The 22018-nt window shown below is 27.7% G+C and overlaps 1 protein-coding gene across 3 annotated transcripts; it reads right to left on the bottom strand.

Moving 5' to 3' along the window:
- Nucleotides 1-6815: 6815 nt before the first annotated feature.
- LOC129961062 (uncharacterized) lies at nucleotides 6816-21409 on the bottom strand. Of its 3 annotated transcripts, none has more exons than XM_056074872.1 (5): nucleotides 21260-21409; nucleotides 16649-16733; nucleotides 15521-15625; nucleotides 14876-15069; nucleotides 6816-7315 (listed from the first exon to the last, which is right to left on the bottom strand). In XM_056074872.1, the coding sequence occupies exons 2-5, from the start codon at nucleotides 16716-16718 to the stop codon at nucleotides 6833-6835; spliced, it is 852 nt and encodes a 283-aa protein (XP_055930847.1). In that variant the 5' UTR covers nucleotides 16719-16733; nucleotides 21260-21409; the 3' UTR covers nucleotides 6816-6832. The 3 variants fall into 3 exon arrangements, with proteins under 3 accessions (XP_055930847.1, XP_055930846.1, XP_055930848.1); XM_056074871.1 differs by lacking the exon at nucleotides 6816-7315 and adding an exon at nucleotides 9275-10591; XM_056074873.1 differs by lacking the exons at nucleotides 6816-7315; nucleotides 15521-15625 and adding an exon at nucleotides 9275-10591 and having other exon boundaries at nucleotides 21260-21408.
- Nucleotides 21410-22018: the final 609 nt, after the last annotated feature.

Here is a 22018-nt window from a genome sequence, read left to right as displayed (position 1 = left end):
CTTTCTATTGGTTCTTTTCCGGGTGTGCATCTGCAATTTCTCATGGTCTTTGCAATGGTAAACAAAGAAAGATTATGACGCTCTTAAGCTTTGGAGAAAATTATTTTACTACCATTTATCTCAATGAAAAAGTGATAGAACTATCTGAAGACATGGATTTTAAATTAAAAAATTGTCCTATTAAGTTGATAATTTAGGAACTTGGGTTGAATTTATGAGATTCGCATGTAAAATAATAACAGCATTCAAAATCACGCTGCGATTACTATAGTGAAAAGTAGAAATATTTTATCTTCATTATTTTTTATTCTGTATTCTTTAATTTATAATTCCTTATATTAAACATTATGAAGTCATGAAATTAATTTTTCTGAAATTTACAATTACAATTTAACTGAATTAATGGGTTAACTGATAACTAAGTCCTTAGCATGTTAATATTGATTTGTCATCAAACACCCAAAGATACACAAGATTTCTGAACTCTTAACATAACTGGAAAGGAAAAAAACGTTTATTAGGTCCTTCTGTATAATTGTAATGTAAACACAAAACAAGATACGTTGAATAAAATTGTATGAAATCCTTTACAGTTTTCCTCACGGAATGTCGGTTTTACCTTTGAATGAATTCACATAAAGGTTTTTGAACAAGAATATGAAAAAGAGAAACCAAAATATACGTTTAAAAATTCCTCTCTCCAAAGCAAATTTATTTTGCATAGAGAATTTTCATATTAATCAAACAGAACAGGTTTATTAAATGGGCAAAGTAGGCAGCTGCCTAGGATTTATGTAATTAGGGGGATTTTCCATCTTGAGATTTTTTGTAATATTTTCAGAATAATATTTCGTACTTTTATTGAATTTAAGAAGGCAATGTGGTGGAGTTGTTGAAATTAAAATCAAATATTGATTAAATTTTTGAACTTTATTCTAACATCATTCTCATTTAAATATCTTTTGTAAGTTTTATATTATGTTGATTGGTAGTTCTAAAATATTTTCCTTTTAAATAATTCTAAAAGATATTCCTTATAATTCTATTTCTTTTATTACATTTATAATATCTTATTCAAAAAGGAGCAAATATATTCAATTCCTCATTAGTAAAGACGAGCAATGCTTATTAAAAGAGGAAAAAATAAATTCAGTGTGAAATGTTAAGACAGTAATTGTGAATGACACATGCATATATAATATATAAAATATATAATATACTCTCATAATAATGTTTATTATTTAGCAAACAAGTATTGTTGAAGCTTTCGAACTAAAATATTCTACGTAGCATTTGAATTTTTATTAGTAAAAAGAACACTGTACAAAATTAGAAAGCCTTTATAATTTTATTTCTTTCATAATGTCTTTATATAGTTTGTGGATTTACTGATACTGAAAAGAAAAATGAAAGATTGGGGAAGTTTATTTTGTTTTTTGTACATAAAGGTGTTCATTTCTTGTTGTTCGTATTGAAAGATAAATAATAATACATTTTGTATTATATTTAATATTTTAATTTTTCTGAGACAGCATATTTTTTTGGCAAGAAAAATGCATTTTCTGATATTTTTTTACCAGAAACAGTTTTAAAATCGAATTTCAAGTTCATATCTTTTCGCATTTAATACAGTATACTATGTAGGATGACAATGTTTTGTTTTTATCTGTTCTAAGTGTCAAGTTATTTTTAATATTTGCAGATGATAGAGATCACAGTAGGATTTTTTTTGGGGGGGGGGAGGCAGTTAAATGGAGAAGCATAGGATGTGCTGCCATCTGTTAGATATTGAAGTAACAAACAACTTTTTCTGTAATTATTACTTCTGTTCTTTTTGTCTTCCGATATTTTTATATTTGAAAAAAGAATGAATCAAGTATATTGGTCGATTTAATGCATTTTTCTACTTATTCCTTTTCTTAAATTTCTGATTAAAAGTCTTGAATTTCAAAATGGTTATTTTTATTAAAAGAAATGTAAAGTAAAATCATGCTAAAAGTTTGTGAAAATAATTTATAGAAATGTTCTTCACGGAAATTTGTATATGTTTACATGCAAGGTGTTATTATTCAAAGATAAGTTTGTAGAAGTAAATAGCTTTTGCTTTAATCAGTTATGATTCTTTTTCCTTGGGTTTATTTAATGAAGTTTCTCGAATTTGTACCTGCTAGACTTCTTTAATGTTCAACGACAGAAAAGCAATTTTGATAAAAAACAAGTAGTAGATTTTTGTAATTTATATGTCACTAAGAAAATAAATTAACTTCAATTAGTAGATTAACTAAATATTAAAAAATATCTTTAAAATGTCTTCATTTGTTATTTCGATGATTTGCGCTGAGTTTTGAAAATTAGTACGATAATAAAACAATTTTTTGCCATTTTTTTAATTGAAAAAAGTTTTACTGCATGATATCAGTTTGATGGCCAAGTATCTCTTCTCGCACACTAAAAAACATTTGACAAATACAAAAATCTCTAATAAAAAGAATGCGTAGCGTTTTTTGCTAAAAAAAATTATGCAACTCATTTTAAGACATAAAATCTTAAGACGTTTATTCAGACATTTTATTATTTTTTCTGACCTATTTCAGCATTCTTGTGAATTTCAAAAATATTTGAAATCCTATTTTTGACTAATAATTTTTCACAAAAACATAGCTCATTTTAATAGTTTCGCCTTTTTTCCCCGTAAAAATGAATGCATAAAAAATGCAAGGTGTTATTTGATCGTAGTTAAGAAACTGTCTATTCACATAATTTAGTCGAAAAGAAAACAGAAATAGTTCATTTGCAGAAATATTTAGATTCCATAATACTGGGCAGCAACAAAATACTTTTCCCTGCTTGAATGCATTTGCAGCTAAAAGATGATGCTAATGAAGTAAAATTTCATATACAGGCTGTGAAAGAAATAGGGAGATAAATTTAAAAAAAATACCAATAGTCACCGATAAGATATATTTCGGAGCTGTTGGAACCAAAAATGTATCAAGAGCCACAATGAATGCCTGAAAGTTTTTCATTTGTGTTCAAGTAATAATAATAAAAAAAAAAAAATGCATATACAAACATGAATGACCTACAGAATAAAATTCACAATAAATAATCCTTTAGGATCCCCAGACAATGTGCAGCGCTTTCGGTGCGCTGGTCTTCTCTGTGTGCAAGATATTGCTCCCGATGTATATCGTTCTCTGTTGCTGCTTATAAACTGTCACTTTAGATATTAGTGAACATTATATCATCTTTTTCTGCTTTTCGTCCTTTGAAGGCTCTAATTTTTAACAATTCCGCTTCCTCGTATTTCTTAAGAGGTTTCAGTGCTATAGCAGACAATGGATGTTTGCGTTAAATTCCGTAAGAGCCGCCACATCATTATATTTTCCAGTATAACACAGCTTTAAGTGTAAAGCACATTCAGATGAGTTAAATTGCATAGTAAGCACAAACCATCAAGCAATCAAGAAACAATTGACTGAATGTTAGTTGGCCTCTTTTAAAAGGAATGAATACCACTGCTGTACCGTACGCATAAGAAATTTGCCTAATCAAGCTTGTTTTCCTAGTAGGAACGTGACAACAACTACACCCTCTCGCTTTTTTGCAATTTTTGACTTTTCATCTTCTCATGTGTTTCACAACCAGTATAAGAAATTTGGTTTTATTCCGTTAATTAGCTTTAGCTGCAGATTCCTTCAGAGAAAATAATTTTATGGCCACATTGGACTTTGGGATAGATCGTATTAATTTTTTTTTTGATGTTCCTGGTTAAGAGATCTGTGTACTTTATCTTATAGATTTCATTTTTATTAATTAATGGCTTTAGAGTGATTAGAGTGGGTTTTGTAATGAATATCAAGTCATTCGGTCATTTTTCATTTTAATTCATTGTTGTTTTCCATTCATATAATCTAATTAGATTTTCTTTTTTTCATTAGTTATTTACTTCACCTTTTGTTAATAAAATTGCTATATACGCACATGTTTAATTTGAACTTTCTTATACACAGCAATTAATGGAATTTTTTAGAAAACTCGTTCTCGAAATTTTGAAAAATTTCAGTTCAACTCAAAGGAAATTGCGTTTTTCCGTCCGTCGATCTGGCTGTTTGTTTATGTATTTGAGTGTATGAAAGTGTAAGAAGAAACAGAAAAGCAACACGATGGATGGGTGAGTTTGATATATGGTTTTTATATTATTGTTTTTTTAATTACTGAATTTATTTACATCCGTGTTGCTTCTCAGTACAATGAAAGTATTAAATACTACTATTTATATGCACATTTTAAAAATAGATTTAAAAATAAATAAAGACATAACACATCAATCCAACTGGCATCATTGAATAGGGAATTGTTTTAATATAAAGATGGAGCAATAATCGTTAATCGGATAATAATTCCAAAGTTTTAATCATGATTACCAAAATTATAAAACCATGAAACAAAAACGGCAAAACATCTGTGGAAGAGGTAATGCATTATTAGGATTTTATGAAATCCAAAATGAATTATACATTGTATTTAACTCTTCTCAATCAACTTATCATCCCTATTAACTAATTAAATTAAACAAATTTAATTAGTTAATAGGGATTTTGCACTTTTGTTACGATGAATGTCATACTAAGGGGGAAAAAAATACTCGATGAGTATCTTTCGATTCTCTCCCCTCATGCATGAAGCTCTGCTGTGAATTTGAAATATCATTCTTCATGTATTTTCGATCATTTAAATGAAATGCTGATTTCACAGTTATACTGTCATTTTATAGCAGTATAATTGCGAATAAGTTATACTCAAATGTGTGACATTTATTGCAAAATGTAGTTTTTGTACTTTGTGTAATGAATATTCCTGAGTCGTGATTCGTGAATAAATTGCAGTAACATGCACATGACTTTTACCCTGAGGTATACGTTATATAGCCTTGCTCTGAAGGATTTGAGTAAGGTGAGGTAAGATATGAAACGAATCTATTTTGTTAGGTTAGAAGAACGTGAATCAACGTTGGAAAATAAGGTTGCGTTGCTTTCTTTCATTACACCACATTTACCAGCAACATTCTGCAACGAAATAAGAAAAAAATGGTCAAAGTTCAACACAGTCGTGTTTATTAAACCGTATTATTTCTTTGCAATCCTCTCTCCTTTCAGAATTTTTATTTTCTCTCTCAACAAATGCAGTCGTCTGTCGAGGAAATAAATCAATGAGAAAATGCATAGAGATAGAAGGTCAACAGCGTTATAAATAGACTTTAAAGCAATTATTTTTAATATTCATGTTTTTTTTTTTTTTTTTTTTTTACTTTTCATAACTCTTCTGCATTATACTAATAATAAAAAAAAAAGGTGCAACACATTTGTATTTAAGTAAATTATTGTACAATTAGTGTTCTGTTGATTGGTGAAATACATAAAGTGTTCACTGAATTAATTTTATCTTTTTAGTTATAGATAGATTTCCTTTCTTTTATAATAACTATAATAAAGATATAAAATTTTGCAAATAGGTATATACATTATAACTTCATTTGAAATCCTTTGCTAATTTAAGGTATTCGATTTTGTTGTGGAAACATCGATTTCCGCCCACTTTGGCGGAAACAAATTTTGACACTTTTTTTTGTAGATCACATTTTTCTTCTTCTAAAACTGCTTACCATTTTTTTCTTAAGTGTAATAGAAAAAAATTACTAAGATTATTACATATTTTGTCCCAAGTTATCTTTAGTTCATATCATTTAATTTGATTATCCATATTTAAGAAAACTGAAAGAAATATCTACTTTTTATTTCTTTCTTTTCTACTTAAAACAAACCAAATCCTTTAAATAATAATTAGTTTTTAACTATCTAACTAATTAGTTTTTACTATCTTTCAGAAATTATTATCATTATCTATCAATAATGACAATCTTTTGATATTAGTGTTTAGAATTGTAGGAAATATATTTTCATGTATTGAGTTACAATTTGTTTTAGATTTCTGTATTTTGTTAATGTATATGCTCCTACCTCAGTTACTTATACTAGGTTAAACAATATTGTTTTCCTATTCATTAAATGTTAAATTTAACTTTATTTTCTACTATTAAAATCAAATTATAAGATTTCCTTTGTCCAGAAGTAGTATTTCTTGATATATTCCTCATGCTTTGATTGTTATAGATTTCCTTCTAATGATAGCTCAAGTTGACAATGTAATGAATTTTTCATGGTATGCCATTAAAGGCTTGTCAAATACTTTTTATTATGACCTAAATGTATTATTTAAGGTATTTTTGCAAAACAAGTTCAAGCAGTAATTTTGAGAAGAGTTATATTTCAAGCATCAGTAAACGCAATATTCTATATTAAATAATTAGCTCAATAGTACGAAGTTAAATTTGAAATCCTCAAGACTCATTGAAACAAGAATTTTGTCAGCAAATAGTGATTTAGTCTTTAGTAGTATTCAACTTGCTACTGACAATTTCAATTGTCTCGTATTGTAATAAAATTCGTGTTTTTTTCATTATTAAATGTATATCAAATGTAAATTTAATAAAATGTTCTTTTTAGTTTTTAGAAATATTTTCTTTCATTCTTTCACAAATTAGTATCTTTGTTATTTATTCTCTTGAATATTTTTATTCTTTTAATTGCTTTTGAATGTTTAGTGTTCTTTTATTTATTTTTTCTTATTTTAATTAAATCTTTGTCCAATAGCACATTAGAATACCCTGAAATAAACCAAGCTTCATATGTATTTTCTAACGCTTGAATTTTCTAGTTAGTCACAAGAAAAGAAAAACAAATTCCATGCAGGTGCTCGTTCTTTTGTGTTTTTATTGCTTGGGAATAATACCTTTTATGATATCTTTTACAAAAGGTTGATTTAACTTATTATTAATTCTATCAGTAAGACATGTCTCCATTTTTTCCAGCATCAATGGTTTATAAACATTAAAAATATCCCTTCCAACGTTGGGCACAATTCTCTGAAGTACTTCCGAAAAACTTCCTCCGCCTAGAAAGTTCTCCATGAAGACAGCTAAATGTTCCCAATAAAGATCTAATTTTAAAAGCTCCATTTGCACAGTATCCGTCGTGAAACCCAGCTTCCCTACTCCAGAAATGTTTATATCTGTAGCATTGAGGTCGAAATATCCTTGCCCATATATTGGAAAAATTTTTACGAGTTTTCCATCGACTCTGTATTGGCCATGCACATAGATTTCTGGTAAGGTCAAGTTGATAGCAAGGTACATTTCTTCCAAATTTGGCGACAGATGCGTAATGTTAAATATTGACAAACACCTGACGGTTAACTGCAAGAAGAAAAATGCTTCTGTTACATCATATTTTTTTATAATATAAAATAAAAGTTACAAAAAAAATCAGTTATGTTCGCTCAGCTCTCTATAACTCAGAATGTCAATATGATTCTGCAGTTAAGAGTTCCATTTATAGAGATCTTAATTGATAGAGACAGGAATAATCGAGACTATACTGTGAAAATGATGAAAATTTTAAGTTATAATTTTGTCGAAGATCAAACGATTATTAAGATGTCAAGAAAAGAATAAATGCGAGCTAATTTGCCTCCTCTTAATCCTTATGAATTTTGGTTTTAAAAATGAAGATTTGTCACCAAATTATTTCCAGCCTTTATCAGCATGGTAAGTCAACTTTACGCTTCACACAAAGCAAGTCTTAAATGGCTAGTTATATTTCCGCAGAACCATACTAAGTTATTAAGATGAATTTTTTGAAGCATGTGAAGTGTAAAGAAAAAATGACAGTTGTTTCTACGAAAGAAATGAAAAAAATTATTATTAGATGCAGAATATTTTTCACAGCATTTACCTTGAAAAGAAAATAAGGAAATTGTTATACTGTGGTTTAGATTTGGTACCAAGAGCTTGTGTGAAACCTGCTTAAAGCAAAAATATTGTCTAAATTTGAGAACTGCATTTAAAGAGATACCTTCTCCTTAAATGGTCTCAAGAATCTCCTTCTATATTGCAGCCACTCTATTAGGAATATGAAATTTTATATTGGATATTGTGATCCTATTAAATGTTCATAAATATTAAGTTCAACATTAAAGAATGAAGTGTGCAATTTAATTCTGCATTAAAATAGTTTGGATTTGAAAAAAAATCAGTTACAAAATTATTTAAATATTTCAGTCGATTAAAAGACTATTTTGTTAGTTTATTGAAATATTTTAAATCTTATGAACTACAAATAGATTTTTATTAAATTTCAGTGTTTTCTCTTTTAATAATAATAAATGTAAAATTGTGAGAAAATAAGATTGGTGTAATTGATTTTAAGTTGATACCTGAAATTCATAGTTTTGACACACATCATAACACAATTTAAAATTATAACTGTTAAAAAAATGTAGTGAAAGTACTTGATTTCGTTCGCATGATCTCTATCATTACTAGGACTTAAATATTTTACCCAAGAGCATATTAATAAATAACTTGCTAAAATACTATTTAAACTGTAAATTGCATAATGATTGCACCACAACTTAAATTTGCGTAATGTTTTGATATTAAACATAAAATTTACATATGAATGAAACTAAGTCAAAGTGTGTGATTTGAAATTTGAATAATTAAAGCAATTTTTGAATCATTACAGTATCAAAGAGTAAATAACATTTCTTTCTAAAAATCAATAAAAAAAATTTCACTTAGAAATCAATGCAATTTACACGCCTTTTCTAAGGATTCTCCGTCGTTATTTGTTTAGAAGAATTCCGAAATAAGAAATATAAAAATTATTCCACTACGGCGAATATTTATTCAGTATATAAATTACATAATAAATATAATGTTGTATTAAAACTATTTCTGAATGTAATTTCGAATTTTAGAAGAAGCTATGCGCAATGCAATGGGAAAAGTGTCAAATAATTTTTAAATTGATTCTCTGTTATGTTTTCCTGCATAAAGCGTTTAGAAAATCGATATATCTCTAGAACAATAAGCATAATGTAATCAATTAACATAGTATCACAATGAGATGACAAACTTAATATATATGTTAAGCCATCTAATACTTGGATGTTGTATGATGCGAAAAATTTAATTGGATTCCTAAAATTGGCTCTGCGTTCTTAATGGCCATGATATGACAGCCTGAATTGACCCCCACTATTTAAAGAGATCGACTTTTTTTATTGAGTTCACTGACTGCAAATCATTCTTAAGAGAATTTTTGAAAGAAAAATGAATATTAAAAGAATAAATGAGAGAATGAAAAATTAATTTGAAACAAAGCAAATTACATTTTTAATATATTGTACATAGATATTTGACAGAAGAAAGAAAACAATTTTACATTACAATGAATACATAATCATGTTGATTTAATATGAATATCAGTCAATTAGAAATTATTAATATATACAATTATAATGCATTCACAAGATACAACTAATGAACAATAGAAGTAAATTTTGAGTAAGGTGAAGACTGGGATTAATATTTATAATTAGTAAGAAAAATCTCATCACAAAGACATATTTAAAATTTAAAAAAATGACAAAGAAAAAAAAATGTAAAAATTAAAAAAAAATCATTTAATTTTACTGGACAAAAACATAAATCAATTAGTAATCGGCGGTCATTAAAATGAATTTAGAATTCAATAGCTATTTGTAGTGAAAATTTTATTTATTTTAGATATTTTAATGAAGAAGAGCCATTTAATGAAAATAGCCATTTGGGTAGAAAATTTGGTTATCGTTTAGAAAATTTGATTTACTTGTATTTTCTTTAACATAGTTTAATATTTAATACGCGTGACTTTGAAATGTGATTATTGAATTTTTATAAAAAAATCATTGTTGCGCAGATGTTAATAAAATGCATGCAATTCGCTAATAAAAGTTATAATTTTTTTTATTGTAGATGCGACTTTTTTGAACAAAAAATGAAATTGAGGAATCTATTTGCAATTTTATGACGATTTAGTTCAAATGATAAGATATTTCAATGAAAAAATGGTTCACAACTCTGTATTCATAAAATAAAACATGAATAACATAAGGCTGAAATGTTAAAAATATAAACATTATCCATTTTCTTGCCTTTTTAGACTTATGCTGGGGGAAGAATGCCTTCAATAATTTTTTTAACTTCCGGCTTTCTTAACTCCTTGTTTACCGCATTGATTAAAGCCTCATTCATCAATTTAAGAATTTTGGGCTTAAAATTATCGAAAACACTCTTTCCGGCAGATGGAATAATCTTTTGCAAAACTTCAGAAAATTTCCCTCCTCCAAGGAAATTTTCTAAGAAAACTTCCAGTTTTTTCCATGTGAATTCTAATTCCAATTTTGTCATTTGTAATGTGTTATCAATAAATTCTAACTGTCCAGTTCCTCCTATTTCCCCTTCGGTGACATTGATTTGAAAATTCCCGTTGCCTTTTAGAGGAAATATTTTCAAGAGCTTTCCTGTCAGAGAATACAATCCCCATGAAGTTACATTTGGTAGAGTTAAGTTCACTTGCAAAAAGAAGCTTTCCAAATCTGGATAAATATGATGGAATTCAAATGACGATAAACCTGCTACAGTGATCTGAAAACAAATAAAAACGGAAACATATATATATTTTTGAGCCAATAAATATTTTGGAATAAATAATAATTAAATAAGCCCGCATTAATCTTGATTTTGTGCATATGTTATCGGAATTATTTCCATTTAATTTGCCCAATACTGGTATTCGATTCATATGTGGTAGTACATTGCCGTATTAAAAACGAAGCCAATGAAATCCTACAAATTGCAAAAACAAACGAATTTTCGATTATGGAAGAAGCCAAAAAGTCTTTCAAGAAATGATAAAATAGGAATTAGATATTTTGCAACACCAGTCGATAAATTGTTTCACGAGCTTACATCGCACACTCACTCACTCACTCACACTCACACTTACACACACATACTGAATTAGTGATAAGTCATCAGTTCTGGAATGGTTCGAGAAAGAAACTTTGAAAAAAAAAGTGCCTTCACTTCTATTAAATCAAAATGTTTAATATTAGATGTTTAGTTTTATGCTTTTTAAAAGTATTTAACGATCACAATTTAGTGCATTTCTGATTTGCTCAGTTACTAGTTGATACAAAAAAGAAAATTAAAAGAAAATGTTTTAAAAAATAAGTTACTTTTTCTATTTTAATACAATTATCTCTATATGAATAACTGCTTTATAGTAATCAATATACAGTTTCTTGTGAGTGTAAAATGAATCCCTTTGAAATAATTAAAAATTAATACTAATGAAAACACTTTAGGAGAGAAAGTGAGGGACAGAAGGCGGTTGGAAAAAAGCCAATTTTCGATTTTTCGTATGATTAAGGATGGTGTGATAACTCTGGAACCGATAAAGACAAAGAAACGTCGTCCTTTCCGTTATACTTCATTTCCTTATAACTATTAGAAATTGGAGAAACGATTCTTTTATTAAACTGCGTAGGAAAAGGATAGTAATGGTCTTTGACATTTCGCTGAATGATTAAAGAATGTCAAAATTTTTTATGGTTTTAAAACTTATTAATGAATAGTTTTTATCTTCAATGCCACTGCTATTTCAGAAAACTGGTAGTAACCAGTCAATAATTAGCTTTCGGCAAATTTTAGAGATAAAGGATGAAAATAAGTTTTAAAAATGATTATAGAAGTTATGTAACCTCGCAATCATAAATGTATAGAACGTTTTAAAAGAAAATAGGGTCACTATTCATTAACAGAGAGAGAAACATACCTTGTAAATCATTCCAACTGTTTGTACCTGCATGGTCAAACCTATATCTGGGCAGTTATTTTTTGTACTGTACTTTTTGCCTATAAGAAGTTGTATACAAGGCGTTTCTAAAGCATCTGTTACTAAATTTATTACAGGATTTTCCTTTACGTAATAGGATATGTATGAGTGACTCATACATGTCTTTTAAACTATAGCACGTAACTGAGGACACTTTTAAAATACAGCACGTATTCAGAAGCGGAATCAGTAGATATAGAGTTGCTTCCTGTAAGGCTATTGAAAACTGAGGCTCTGAGGATAGAAGTTCTTTATTTTGATTAATTTTCTGTTTACCTACACGCATTTTGTAATTTTACCTATACTATTACAAGCATTTATATAATTTTCAGGAAGTGAGAATATAAATCTTTGAATTCTTAAGAGGGACACTTTAGATTCCGCTGTCCTTTGTACAATAAGCCTAAATAAATTTGAGTATATATTATTTTGAAATAAACGAACTTCAAAATGGGCACATTTTTAATTTATTTGTCTATAAGTATTTTTTTTATTTTTGAACATGAACATCTAGGTTATAAACAATTGAAATTATAAATAAGTAATAAATTATGGTTAACGCGCATTTCATATTCATCTGATTCAGGTCTAATTAGCAAGTTTTCTAATTCAATTTTTAAGATGAAACTTGAAACAACGATTTTTTAAAATTCTGCTAATTAGATAGACTTCCTGTTTACATTTTATTCGCCATCTAAGACGGCAAATTGATTTGTTTTATAGAATAACGAGTATTTTAAAGGCTTAACAATCAGTTTTACGAAGTATATATGAAAGAATAAAATCAAATTGATTTGATTGTATTTTATTTGTTGGAATAACATTTTGCTTAGCCTGCGATGATATTTGGGCTCTACGTTTCTTTTATTTATTTTTATTACCAGTTCTGTAAACTAGAAGGTTACATGAATGAAAATGAATAAAGTTACATGAACAAATGAAAAAGGGAATTATTCATTTAGTGGTAGATGAAAACAAGAAAAAAACCCCCAGGGTTTATAGTTTAGAAATCAAATTAGTCGCAGATGAATCAAAATGAATTATTTTGAGTATAATTTATTTGCTGAATGAACACTACACATGAATAAAAACAATAACAGATCATGCTAAGATCTTTTGTTTGATATATCATGGTTTTTGGAAGAAAATTCGGAGACATTTCAACAAAATTGAATTTTATTTGCGTAATAACGAAACTAGAGAATAGTGGAGTCAATTCATGTTTGCATGATTTTCGTGAAATGAGTCTCGCCAATTTTATATTGGAATGCATCAATTAAATTTCACACATGTAATCCTTTGCATCGAAGCTTAATTTGGGACATTAAACTTCCTGAATCTGTCTTTACTTTCTGTTCTTGTTTTTAAAACAATTCTCTTTGGATACGTTACGTTCACCACTTAGCATGAACAAAAGGATATTTTCTGAAGCAGCAAAGTACCCATTTCTTTGAATAATCGGGTCTATAACGTTCTTGAGATCGTTAGAGAGATAGCGTGAATATGAGATAAGGTTAAAAAGATGTTTGGAACCATAAGCACATGAAAGTTTTAATATTAAACCACACAGGCACCTGATAGCTTTATCTCTTCTTGTCTATTTGATGGATCTAGTTGGTTTACCTCTTTTTGTAAAGAACACTGTCAATCTTCAGCGTTGCCATTGTCGCCAATAATCGTTTCTGATAGACTAGTATTTTTTGTTCCTTTCTTGATTAAACTTAATTATTCTCTGTAGTTCTTTACTCTTTCTCGCTTTCTTCCTACCTCAAAGCGCTTGTGGTAGCAATGTCAATATTACCTATAACCATTTTCCTGTTAGAGCGTTGATCGTTTAGAAACTTTTGTTCCAAAACTGGCACATTTTTTCCCCCTTTTATACAAGTCAGCAATATCAAATAAACGTTTAGCTTCTTCTCTAAATTCTGTGAGGTTGGAATCAAACTTCTCTGAACATTTTCTACTTCTAGGCTTTAATAAATTCCTGTATTTAGCATGATAAGCTTTTATCATTTATGAAATTCTTTTGCTAGAAGCAACGGGAATAGAAGCTCTTGATCATATTTGTTCTATTATGGGAACTAAAATGTCACATATTTTACTTACAGAAGGATCTTTCTCTGAAACAATTTTGAGGTTATGCCTAGTATAAAAGTAGCACTTCATAACAGATTCTTAAGTAGGGAAGTCAACTTCAAGCAAATCCCTAAATTTCCCAAAAAATAGAAAGTGCCGACATTTGTCTTGTCTTCACTAATTTAGAATGAACCATTTTTACTCACAGCGAAGTACACGAGCGCATAAATTAACAAATCAGTCACGTTAATCAGTTACACAGTTGAAGAGCGTGACGCCAACTCAAATGAAGTCTGTATAGCTACTGATTTGAAACCAGGCCTGTCCTTGTCACCGGACGCAGACAAACCTCTGCCTAAACTCAATAACAACCGCTCTGGCAACGACTCAGTGCCATGCTAGTGCAATAGTAAAAATGTTTTTATATTTCTATTTATATGACAATGCCTATTTAAAGCTTTTTATTTTATGATCGAGGCACGCAAAAATCCTTAAAAAGTTGAAGAAAGTGTGTTTTTATGGAAATTTAACGTTCTTGCGGCACCTCAAGATGTACTGCAATATTTTTTATATTTTTTTTTATTTATCTTACTTATACCAAAAGGCAACTTTTCCGCGCTTTTACAAATTACAAATTAAAAGTTTATTGTTTCTTAAAAAAAAAACTAAAAGGGATCAAATATTTCAATTTTTTGAAACTTTAACGTCCTTGCGGCACCTCAAGACCTACTGCAATATTTTTCATATTTATAATTAATTTCATCTACACCAAAAGGCAACTTTTACGCTCTATTACAAATTAATAATCCAAAATTGATTTTTTCGTTCCACCCTAATGTTCAACTCGCATCAAATTCAACAATGAATGAGAAATTTTTCTCTCACCCACATATAGGTGACATGGCAATCAGTGTATTGAAGCATACAGAGAGAAATAAAAAGTAAAAATAATTTACCGTTTTTATGCTAAGATCCATAGTTGCAAGATTTTCAGCAACATTAATATCTAAGTTTTTTAACTCCAGGGGATCCAACACAGGCATATTTATAGCTGGGATACCTTCTTTCATCTGCTCTCGAAAATTTTCAATGGCTTCCCGTAGGTAATTCTCTAAGTCCGGATCAGGCTCGACACGCTGATGAACTGATTCTATAAAATATTAATTCCATTAAGAGAAACTATGATTCAGTCAGTTTACTATAAAAAAAAAGTTTGTCCTTTCTTATCACACTTATATTTGAACCCCGCTTACTGTTCAAAGTTGAAGAATTTTACTGCAAGAGGGAGTGTGGATCACATAAACTCAAGAATTTACACAAACTCTACAATCTTGCAAGTTACAACAGTAGCCAAACCTGAATTCAATCAGTATTATTTAATTATAAAATATCTTCTCATTCGAATTTTAGTTTCAAAATTATTGCCACTTACAATGGAATATTTGAATATTTTTATAGTAAATTTATAAAATTTCCTATAATTATGCCAGAGACATCTGGCTATATGGATTAAAAATATTTAAATTTAATAAAATATAAACATCTATTTTTTTTGACAACACAATATATTTTTTTATTAAAAAATTAACAGATAGACTTACTTTTAGTATTTCTTTCAATTGAAGATATTTTTGCTTTTCCGTTTGAATACATTAAGAGCATTTTTATTCCAGGCGTTGAAGATACGCTTAATACAGAAACCCAGCCTATTTTATCAATAAATTGACCAAGATATAAAATGATAAATTTGATAGTACTATTTGTAATAAAATTCATTAATTAATGTAAATGAATATGGTTCAGAATCCTAAGAATTTTTGTAATAATTTCTTTTAAGAATGGAGAAATTTCATAATGAGTCAGATATAATCATGAGAATTAAGACAAAAATTTACATTTATCCTTTTTTGAAAATGTTGAATTCATTTATAGCCAATGCTATTTTGAAATTTTCAGACGATTAATAAATTCATTTTAGATGAGTATTTAGAAATATTATGCATAAACAAATCTTTGAATGATATTTCCCCTTTTAAAATGTCATATTTCAGCTTAATATCAGAAAATCAGCAATCAAATAGTGGATAATTCCCCTATTTCAACTTTAATAGACGAACGTATCATTCTAAGTGCAGATGTAGCTGGAGACTGTATGGATTCTATGCACAGAGAAATTTATTTCGTAAATAAATTGCAATATATCCCCCCTCCCCCCCAAAAGAAAATTATAAATTTTATTTTACTTTTTTTTCTAGTTAACTTTTACTATAAAATTTATACAGTATATTACTTATAAACAAATTTCATCTATACCAAGCTATGAATTCTGTTTCCATTCTTTCGCTGATGAATTATGTGACTTTTTTTAAATAAGAATCTGCAATCTTGACATTTGAAAAAATTATACTTTTTTTCAAAATGGATGAAAAATAATACAATAATATTAATTGAACTAATAGGCATTTTAATATTTTGTAATCACTGGGAAAATGAATGGAATTATGAGTATTGTTTGAAGATTTTTGATTAGTCCTTAAAAAATAATCTTTCTAAATGAATTTCAAACAAGTATACAAAAGCTCTGGATTATATTAACAAAGATAATTTACTATAGATTATGTTGAAGATTCTTAAACTGTGTCAAAAAATATTTTTCTAGTTGAATTTTCAAAAATTATGCAAAAATTTACGAATCGATTTTGCGAAGATAATTCATGATAAAGACTCACCACTAGAGATATCTCTTGCACTTGTTTTCAGAACAAGTATTATGAAGCTGACAGCAAGTAATGCCCTCATTTTTATCACTGAATCCTAAGAATAAACGAATATAAAAAATCATCATGTAAGGAAAGATGAACCAAAAATATACAATATGCTTCAATATAATCAAATTCATTACAAAATAAGGTATCTGAGAAAGTCAAACGCTTACCTTTCTTTCTTAAAAAATGTATCTGCAGTGAATCATTTATATTCAAAATCAAATGAATTTTATTAAATTTTAAATGAATATGAAAAAAAAGTAAGCAACCTTTTCAACAGTAATTTAAAAATGACTGAATTTTAACTATTACCGTCGTTTCTAAAAATATAAACAACACACGACAGAACAGCTTATCAATAAATAGTCAGACTGCCTTATCTATAACTTAACTAGATAAAATGCCCAATTGAAAGAGGAAGAATTTAAGTTACTCTCAAAGCATTTTTTCATGGTAAGAGCAATGACAAAAAAGAAAAAACCGTTTCGATATTTCCTGCAATTTGATAATGGAATTTTTTCATGGTCACAGTCACACAACAAACGTAACTTCGCGTGCCGTTCATTAACACTAATAACATTAACTACTCGTTGTCTTACTCTGTGTTGTGTTTTTATATCCTTTTTTCTTCTGCATGATACCAGTGATTTCAAAATGAAATTAGTGCAGCGCATTTTTTATGTGTCAGATATACATCAATTGATTCTCTCGCTTAGGTGGCATGAGAAGAGTTCAATTTGATTGCAATTTTCTTTTAAAAATCACAAATTTAGATGTATTTATTTATGATCCCATAGAAATCATGATAATTGCCCCATATTGATCTAGCCTAGATTAGTTCAGTTAATAGATGCTATAGAAATTCTAAATATATTTTGAATGTTTTTATTATACGACTTTGGATTAGTGGAACTCCATGAGCAGTCTAATTCCAGTATAACTGAAATATATTAAAGTATTACCTGTAAGTAATCTTATTCAAAATAAACAAACTTAGGAATAAAAAATAAGATATTGGTTTATACTTGTTTCTAAAATTGATGCATAATCTTTCTTTCTCTTTTCGACAGTCAAATATTTGTGATGTTAGGTTTTAAAATTTTTCGTTTATAATTTGTTAGATTGTCAAACAAAGAACTTATTTATTAGCATTTTAATATTGATTCCTTTATATACTGTTTTTTTATCTTTGCTTTCTTTGTATACTTTTTGTCTTGCTGATTATCTGGATATTGGATTATGGGGATATAATTTGTTTCGAAAAAGATTTTATGTCTTAATAAATACTTTCAGTTAATGTTTTATAACCCTTTAATTTTATGACACGAGGTTTGACATTATTTAGTATTAAATGAAAATAATATATCTTTCTGTTGAGTATTATGAGAAATTATTGGGAATATTTTTATTTTAATTGCTCTTAAGATTTCATCAATTTCTATTTTTCCATTTTAGAGACATTCTTGATTTTCAGTTTCAAGTTATTATTAATTTCGTTCTATATATTTTCATTAGAATGTATTAAGATGTGTATGCAAGGAAAACGATATATAAATCAAATTATAAACCGAGATTTATTTTTAGAAGAACAGATAATCCATTTCCTTATGTTCCCAACAGCTGTGTCAAAACAATGTGCTCCAATTATGGCCATACCTTCAGAATACAGAAACAGTTGACTTCTTAAATCTTATTATTACAAAACTATAATGCAATACATAGGTTATTACCCTTCCCTAACTAATAGAACCTCGTAATTATAACTGTAACCAAATGACGAGAGTGACGCTTGAGCCAGTACACTTTCTTCAGATATTTTACACTTGTGGATGGATCTTTAATGCTTATAAGTAAGTCAAACACAAGTAAATTATATGAATGTTAAATGATGAAATAAAAACATAATACTAAATCCTTTTTGAAAGGTTATATTTAATACGTAAATCAAGACTGAAACTTACTGATTTCTAAATACAAATATTAAGTAATAAATTTGAAAGAGTTAAAAAATTTTATAATATGAAATATTTCAAATATTGAAAGATCGTTTAGAATTAATATAATATTTATCTTTGTTTTGTAAGATTTGTTATACGAATTTTCATCAATCCATTACCAATAACAATGGAACACATTTTAATGATCAAAATCATTCTTTGGTGTGACTTCTTTCATCTCAATCCATATGCTATTGTTTTTCGCGTGAAAACAAAATCCTTTCACATATTCGCCTACGAAAGAAATCGATTTCTATGAGTGATGCAATAATGTGTTCGTCATTTCTTATCAGTGTCACTGCTGATAATGAACACATCAGCCATTTTTTCAGATAAACGAAACTAGTATGAACATATTGAAGACTGAAAGACATTTTCCCAGTCTGGATGTATAAAAACAATATTGTGCTCATAATAAATATAGCTTTTATAATTCTCATAAATGTTTTTAAATAGAAAGCTATTTTATACCCATCACAAAAACAAAATGGGGAGGAAATGATATAAGGAATTGAATAGTTTTCAAGTAATTTGAATGTATAATGCAAAACTAAAAATTATATGTCTTCTATACGTACTTTGGGCGTACCGAAAGTACAGAAAATGTAATATTGCTATACCTACACCAATTTTATTCCTAATATATAAAGAGCAATCGATAGCGTTATCAAACATTTTAGAATCAGGTTGAATGGTATTGATTGTAAATTCGTAATATATAAAACTCTGGTAGCACTTGAACGTACAGAAACCTCATTATTCCGGCACTTCACCAATCCGGCCCCTCTAGAAATGAGGTGCAGGAATGTTAAAGAAAAAATAAATTACTTCGTGTCAATGTCCGTTCCATCGACGTAATTTCAAGTGCTCAAATTTAATATTATATTTTGTAATATTTACTATATATAATATAATTTTCTGTATAATTTTTATACTTTGTACATTAAACACCCGGTTTGCTATAAAAATGCTTTAAAAAATGAATTTTCACTATTTTGACAATTTTCTTATTTTATATCTGCCGAAGTATTGAGAGATCACTATATGCTTTTTTCATATTATGTAACCATACAAGGAAAATTCCTATTTTTTTTTATAAAACAAATAAAGATTTAAAAAATCTTAAAACTAAGAAAATTTGTCAAAAAAAAAAAAAGTTAAAATCTTTCATGATTTTAAACATAGCTACTGTAAGCACTGAGGTGTATGAAGATGCTTTCAATGGTAAAATGCCAAATTCAAAATTTTATGTTCATCACAACTATGAGAATTTGACATTTTCATATTCATAGTTTAAAATATTGAGTTTAACATTCAAACATTCATTGAAATAATTTTTTTCGATCAACATTAAAAAAAATTAACACGTGCAGTATACTGTGATTCTTTCGCCTGTGATTCGAAACTTCTGTCTAATTTATAAAACCTTCTTTATATTATGTCTTAAATTTAGCAGAAACATCAGTGATTGATTGCCAGCCAGATATTTATTTCAACCTGGCATTTTTTTCCCCTTCATTTTTTTTATATGATGGCACAAAAAACTTATTTTTTAAACAGAATGATGATATTACTTCAGATATAGACAATAAAACAAATCTACATAAAAATGTGATAAAATAAAAATGTGTGTGTGAAATCAAAGTGAAAAATTGGTAATTTTGAATTATCCGAATTTTATTCTAAAATAATTTAATTTAAAAGGATTTACTTAGTCTTTTCTATAATATGCATGTATCTGATAGCAAATACTTTTTTGTTATATGGTTTAAAGGTATCTAATAGTTAAAAAAACTAATTTAAATTTTAAAATAATCTTAAATTCTAAACATGAAACTGAAAATTTAACAATAAAACAGAGTGGTTATCTCGATTATATTTTTTAAATAAGGCAATAGCTCATACTCTGAATTTGGCATATTTGAAATATCTGATTCCAACTTTCAAACATATTTTATCAAATAATTAAACTTAAATACATAAGCGTTTTATGATACATTCTTAAGAATTATAAATACTTAAGAGATAACAATAAAAGAGCACGATACATTAATTAACAAATAAAATAATTTATTGGGAGTTAAAAATAATGTATTAGAATAAATTTCTGAGTTAGTTTTCTTAATTACAAAAATATACATTTAATATCTCATTTTAATACTCATATGGAAAAGAACACTCATTTAAAAACAATCCGTACAAAATAAGGTAATTTTTAAAAAAATCAAGTTTGTTTCAAAATTCATTACACGTTATTTGTATTATTTAAGGCCATGCTCAACTTTGCACAGTTTGTTTATAATTTATATAGTTATTATATATATAATAATTATATGGACAAGAATGATAAATAAAGGTATAGTCATTATTTAAATATTTCATGAAAAAAGAAGTGAAAATTGAATACAGAAATGCATATATATTTAAATATGAGTTTGTAATGAAAAATTGTTGTTTGTTTATTTGTTTATTTAATACCAAAATAAAATAACAGAATGATTGCAAACAGCTGCTGCAATTATTCGAATGTAACTGAATAACTATTGGCATTAAATTATAAATAAGAATTTTCACTTACGAATTCAAGATTAATGTGACGATGTTAGCAGAAGCACTCGAGAAACATCTGTCAGTATTTCGATTGTTTATCATAGTCGATCCTTTTTATCTGACACTGCTGTGCTTATCTTGTCGTCAGTCACAAATTTTTCCATTAGGATTTTCAAACAGGTTTAGTGTAGTTTCAGATTTCTCACTCTGAAAAGTAATATCTGAAAAATTATTTCAATAATTAAGTGGATGCGCTACAGAAGGCTAAGGAAAATAATACTATCTTTATTGAAATAATCCGACCTGATATCTTTTATGAAATGTAAATTTTTTAAAGTATTTTTATTTATTGTGACGTGTAGAATTATGAACTAATTTTAAAATTTTATTTATTATTGTTTTTTTTTTTGAGTTTTAACAGCAAATACAAAAAAATTACTAGGATGCTAATTTATGTGAAGTCAATAATAACTATAACTGCCCATGTCATGTGACATCCAACTCACGTTGTCATCTCAGCTGCATCATCACGTTGTGATGATGCAGCTTTTTTTCTCCTGCGAAATGCACAAAAGCTCCAAAATATAATTGGCTTGGCTGGATTGATACTGATTACTTGATCTTGAATTGAATCCATTGGTATAAAAGAGTTCTTCTTTAATTATGGAACGAACGATGACTGAGAGAAAGTTTGGAAACCTTGACAAAAGTGTTTCTGGCAAATATATGAAATATTTAATGAAATTTAATTAATTTAACAGGATTTTAAAATTCATTTATTTAATTA

The sequence above is a fragment of the Argiope bruennichi genome, chromosome X2 (assembly GCF_947563725.1).
Source record: "Argiope bruennichi chromosome X2, qqArgBrue1.1, whole genome shotgun sequence".
In the NCBI taxonomy this organism is placed as follows: Eukaryota; Metazoa; Arthropoda; class Arachnida; order Araneae; family Araneidae; genus Argiope; species Argiope bruennichi.
This window is presented reverse-complemented; position numbering and strand designations above follow the sequence as displayed.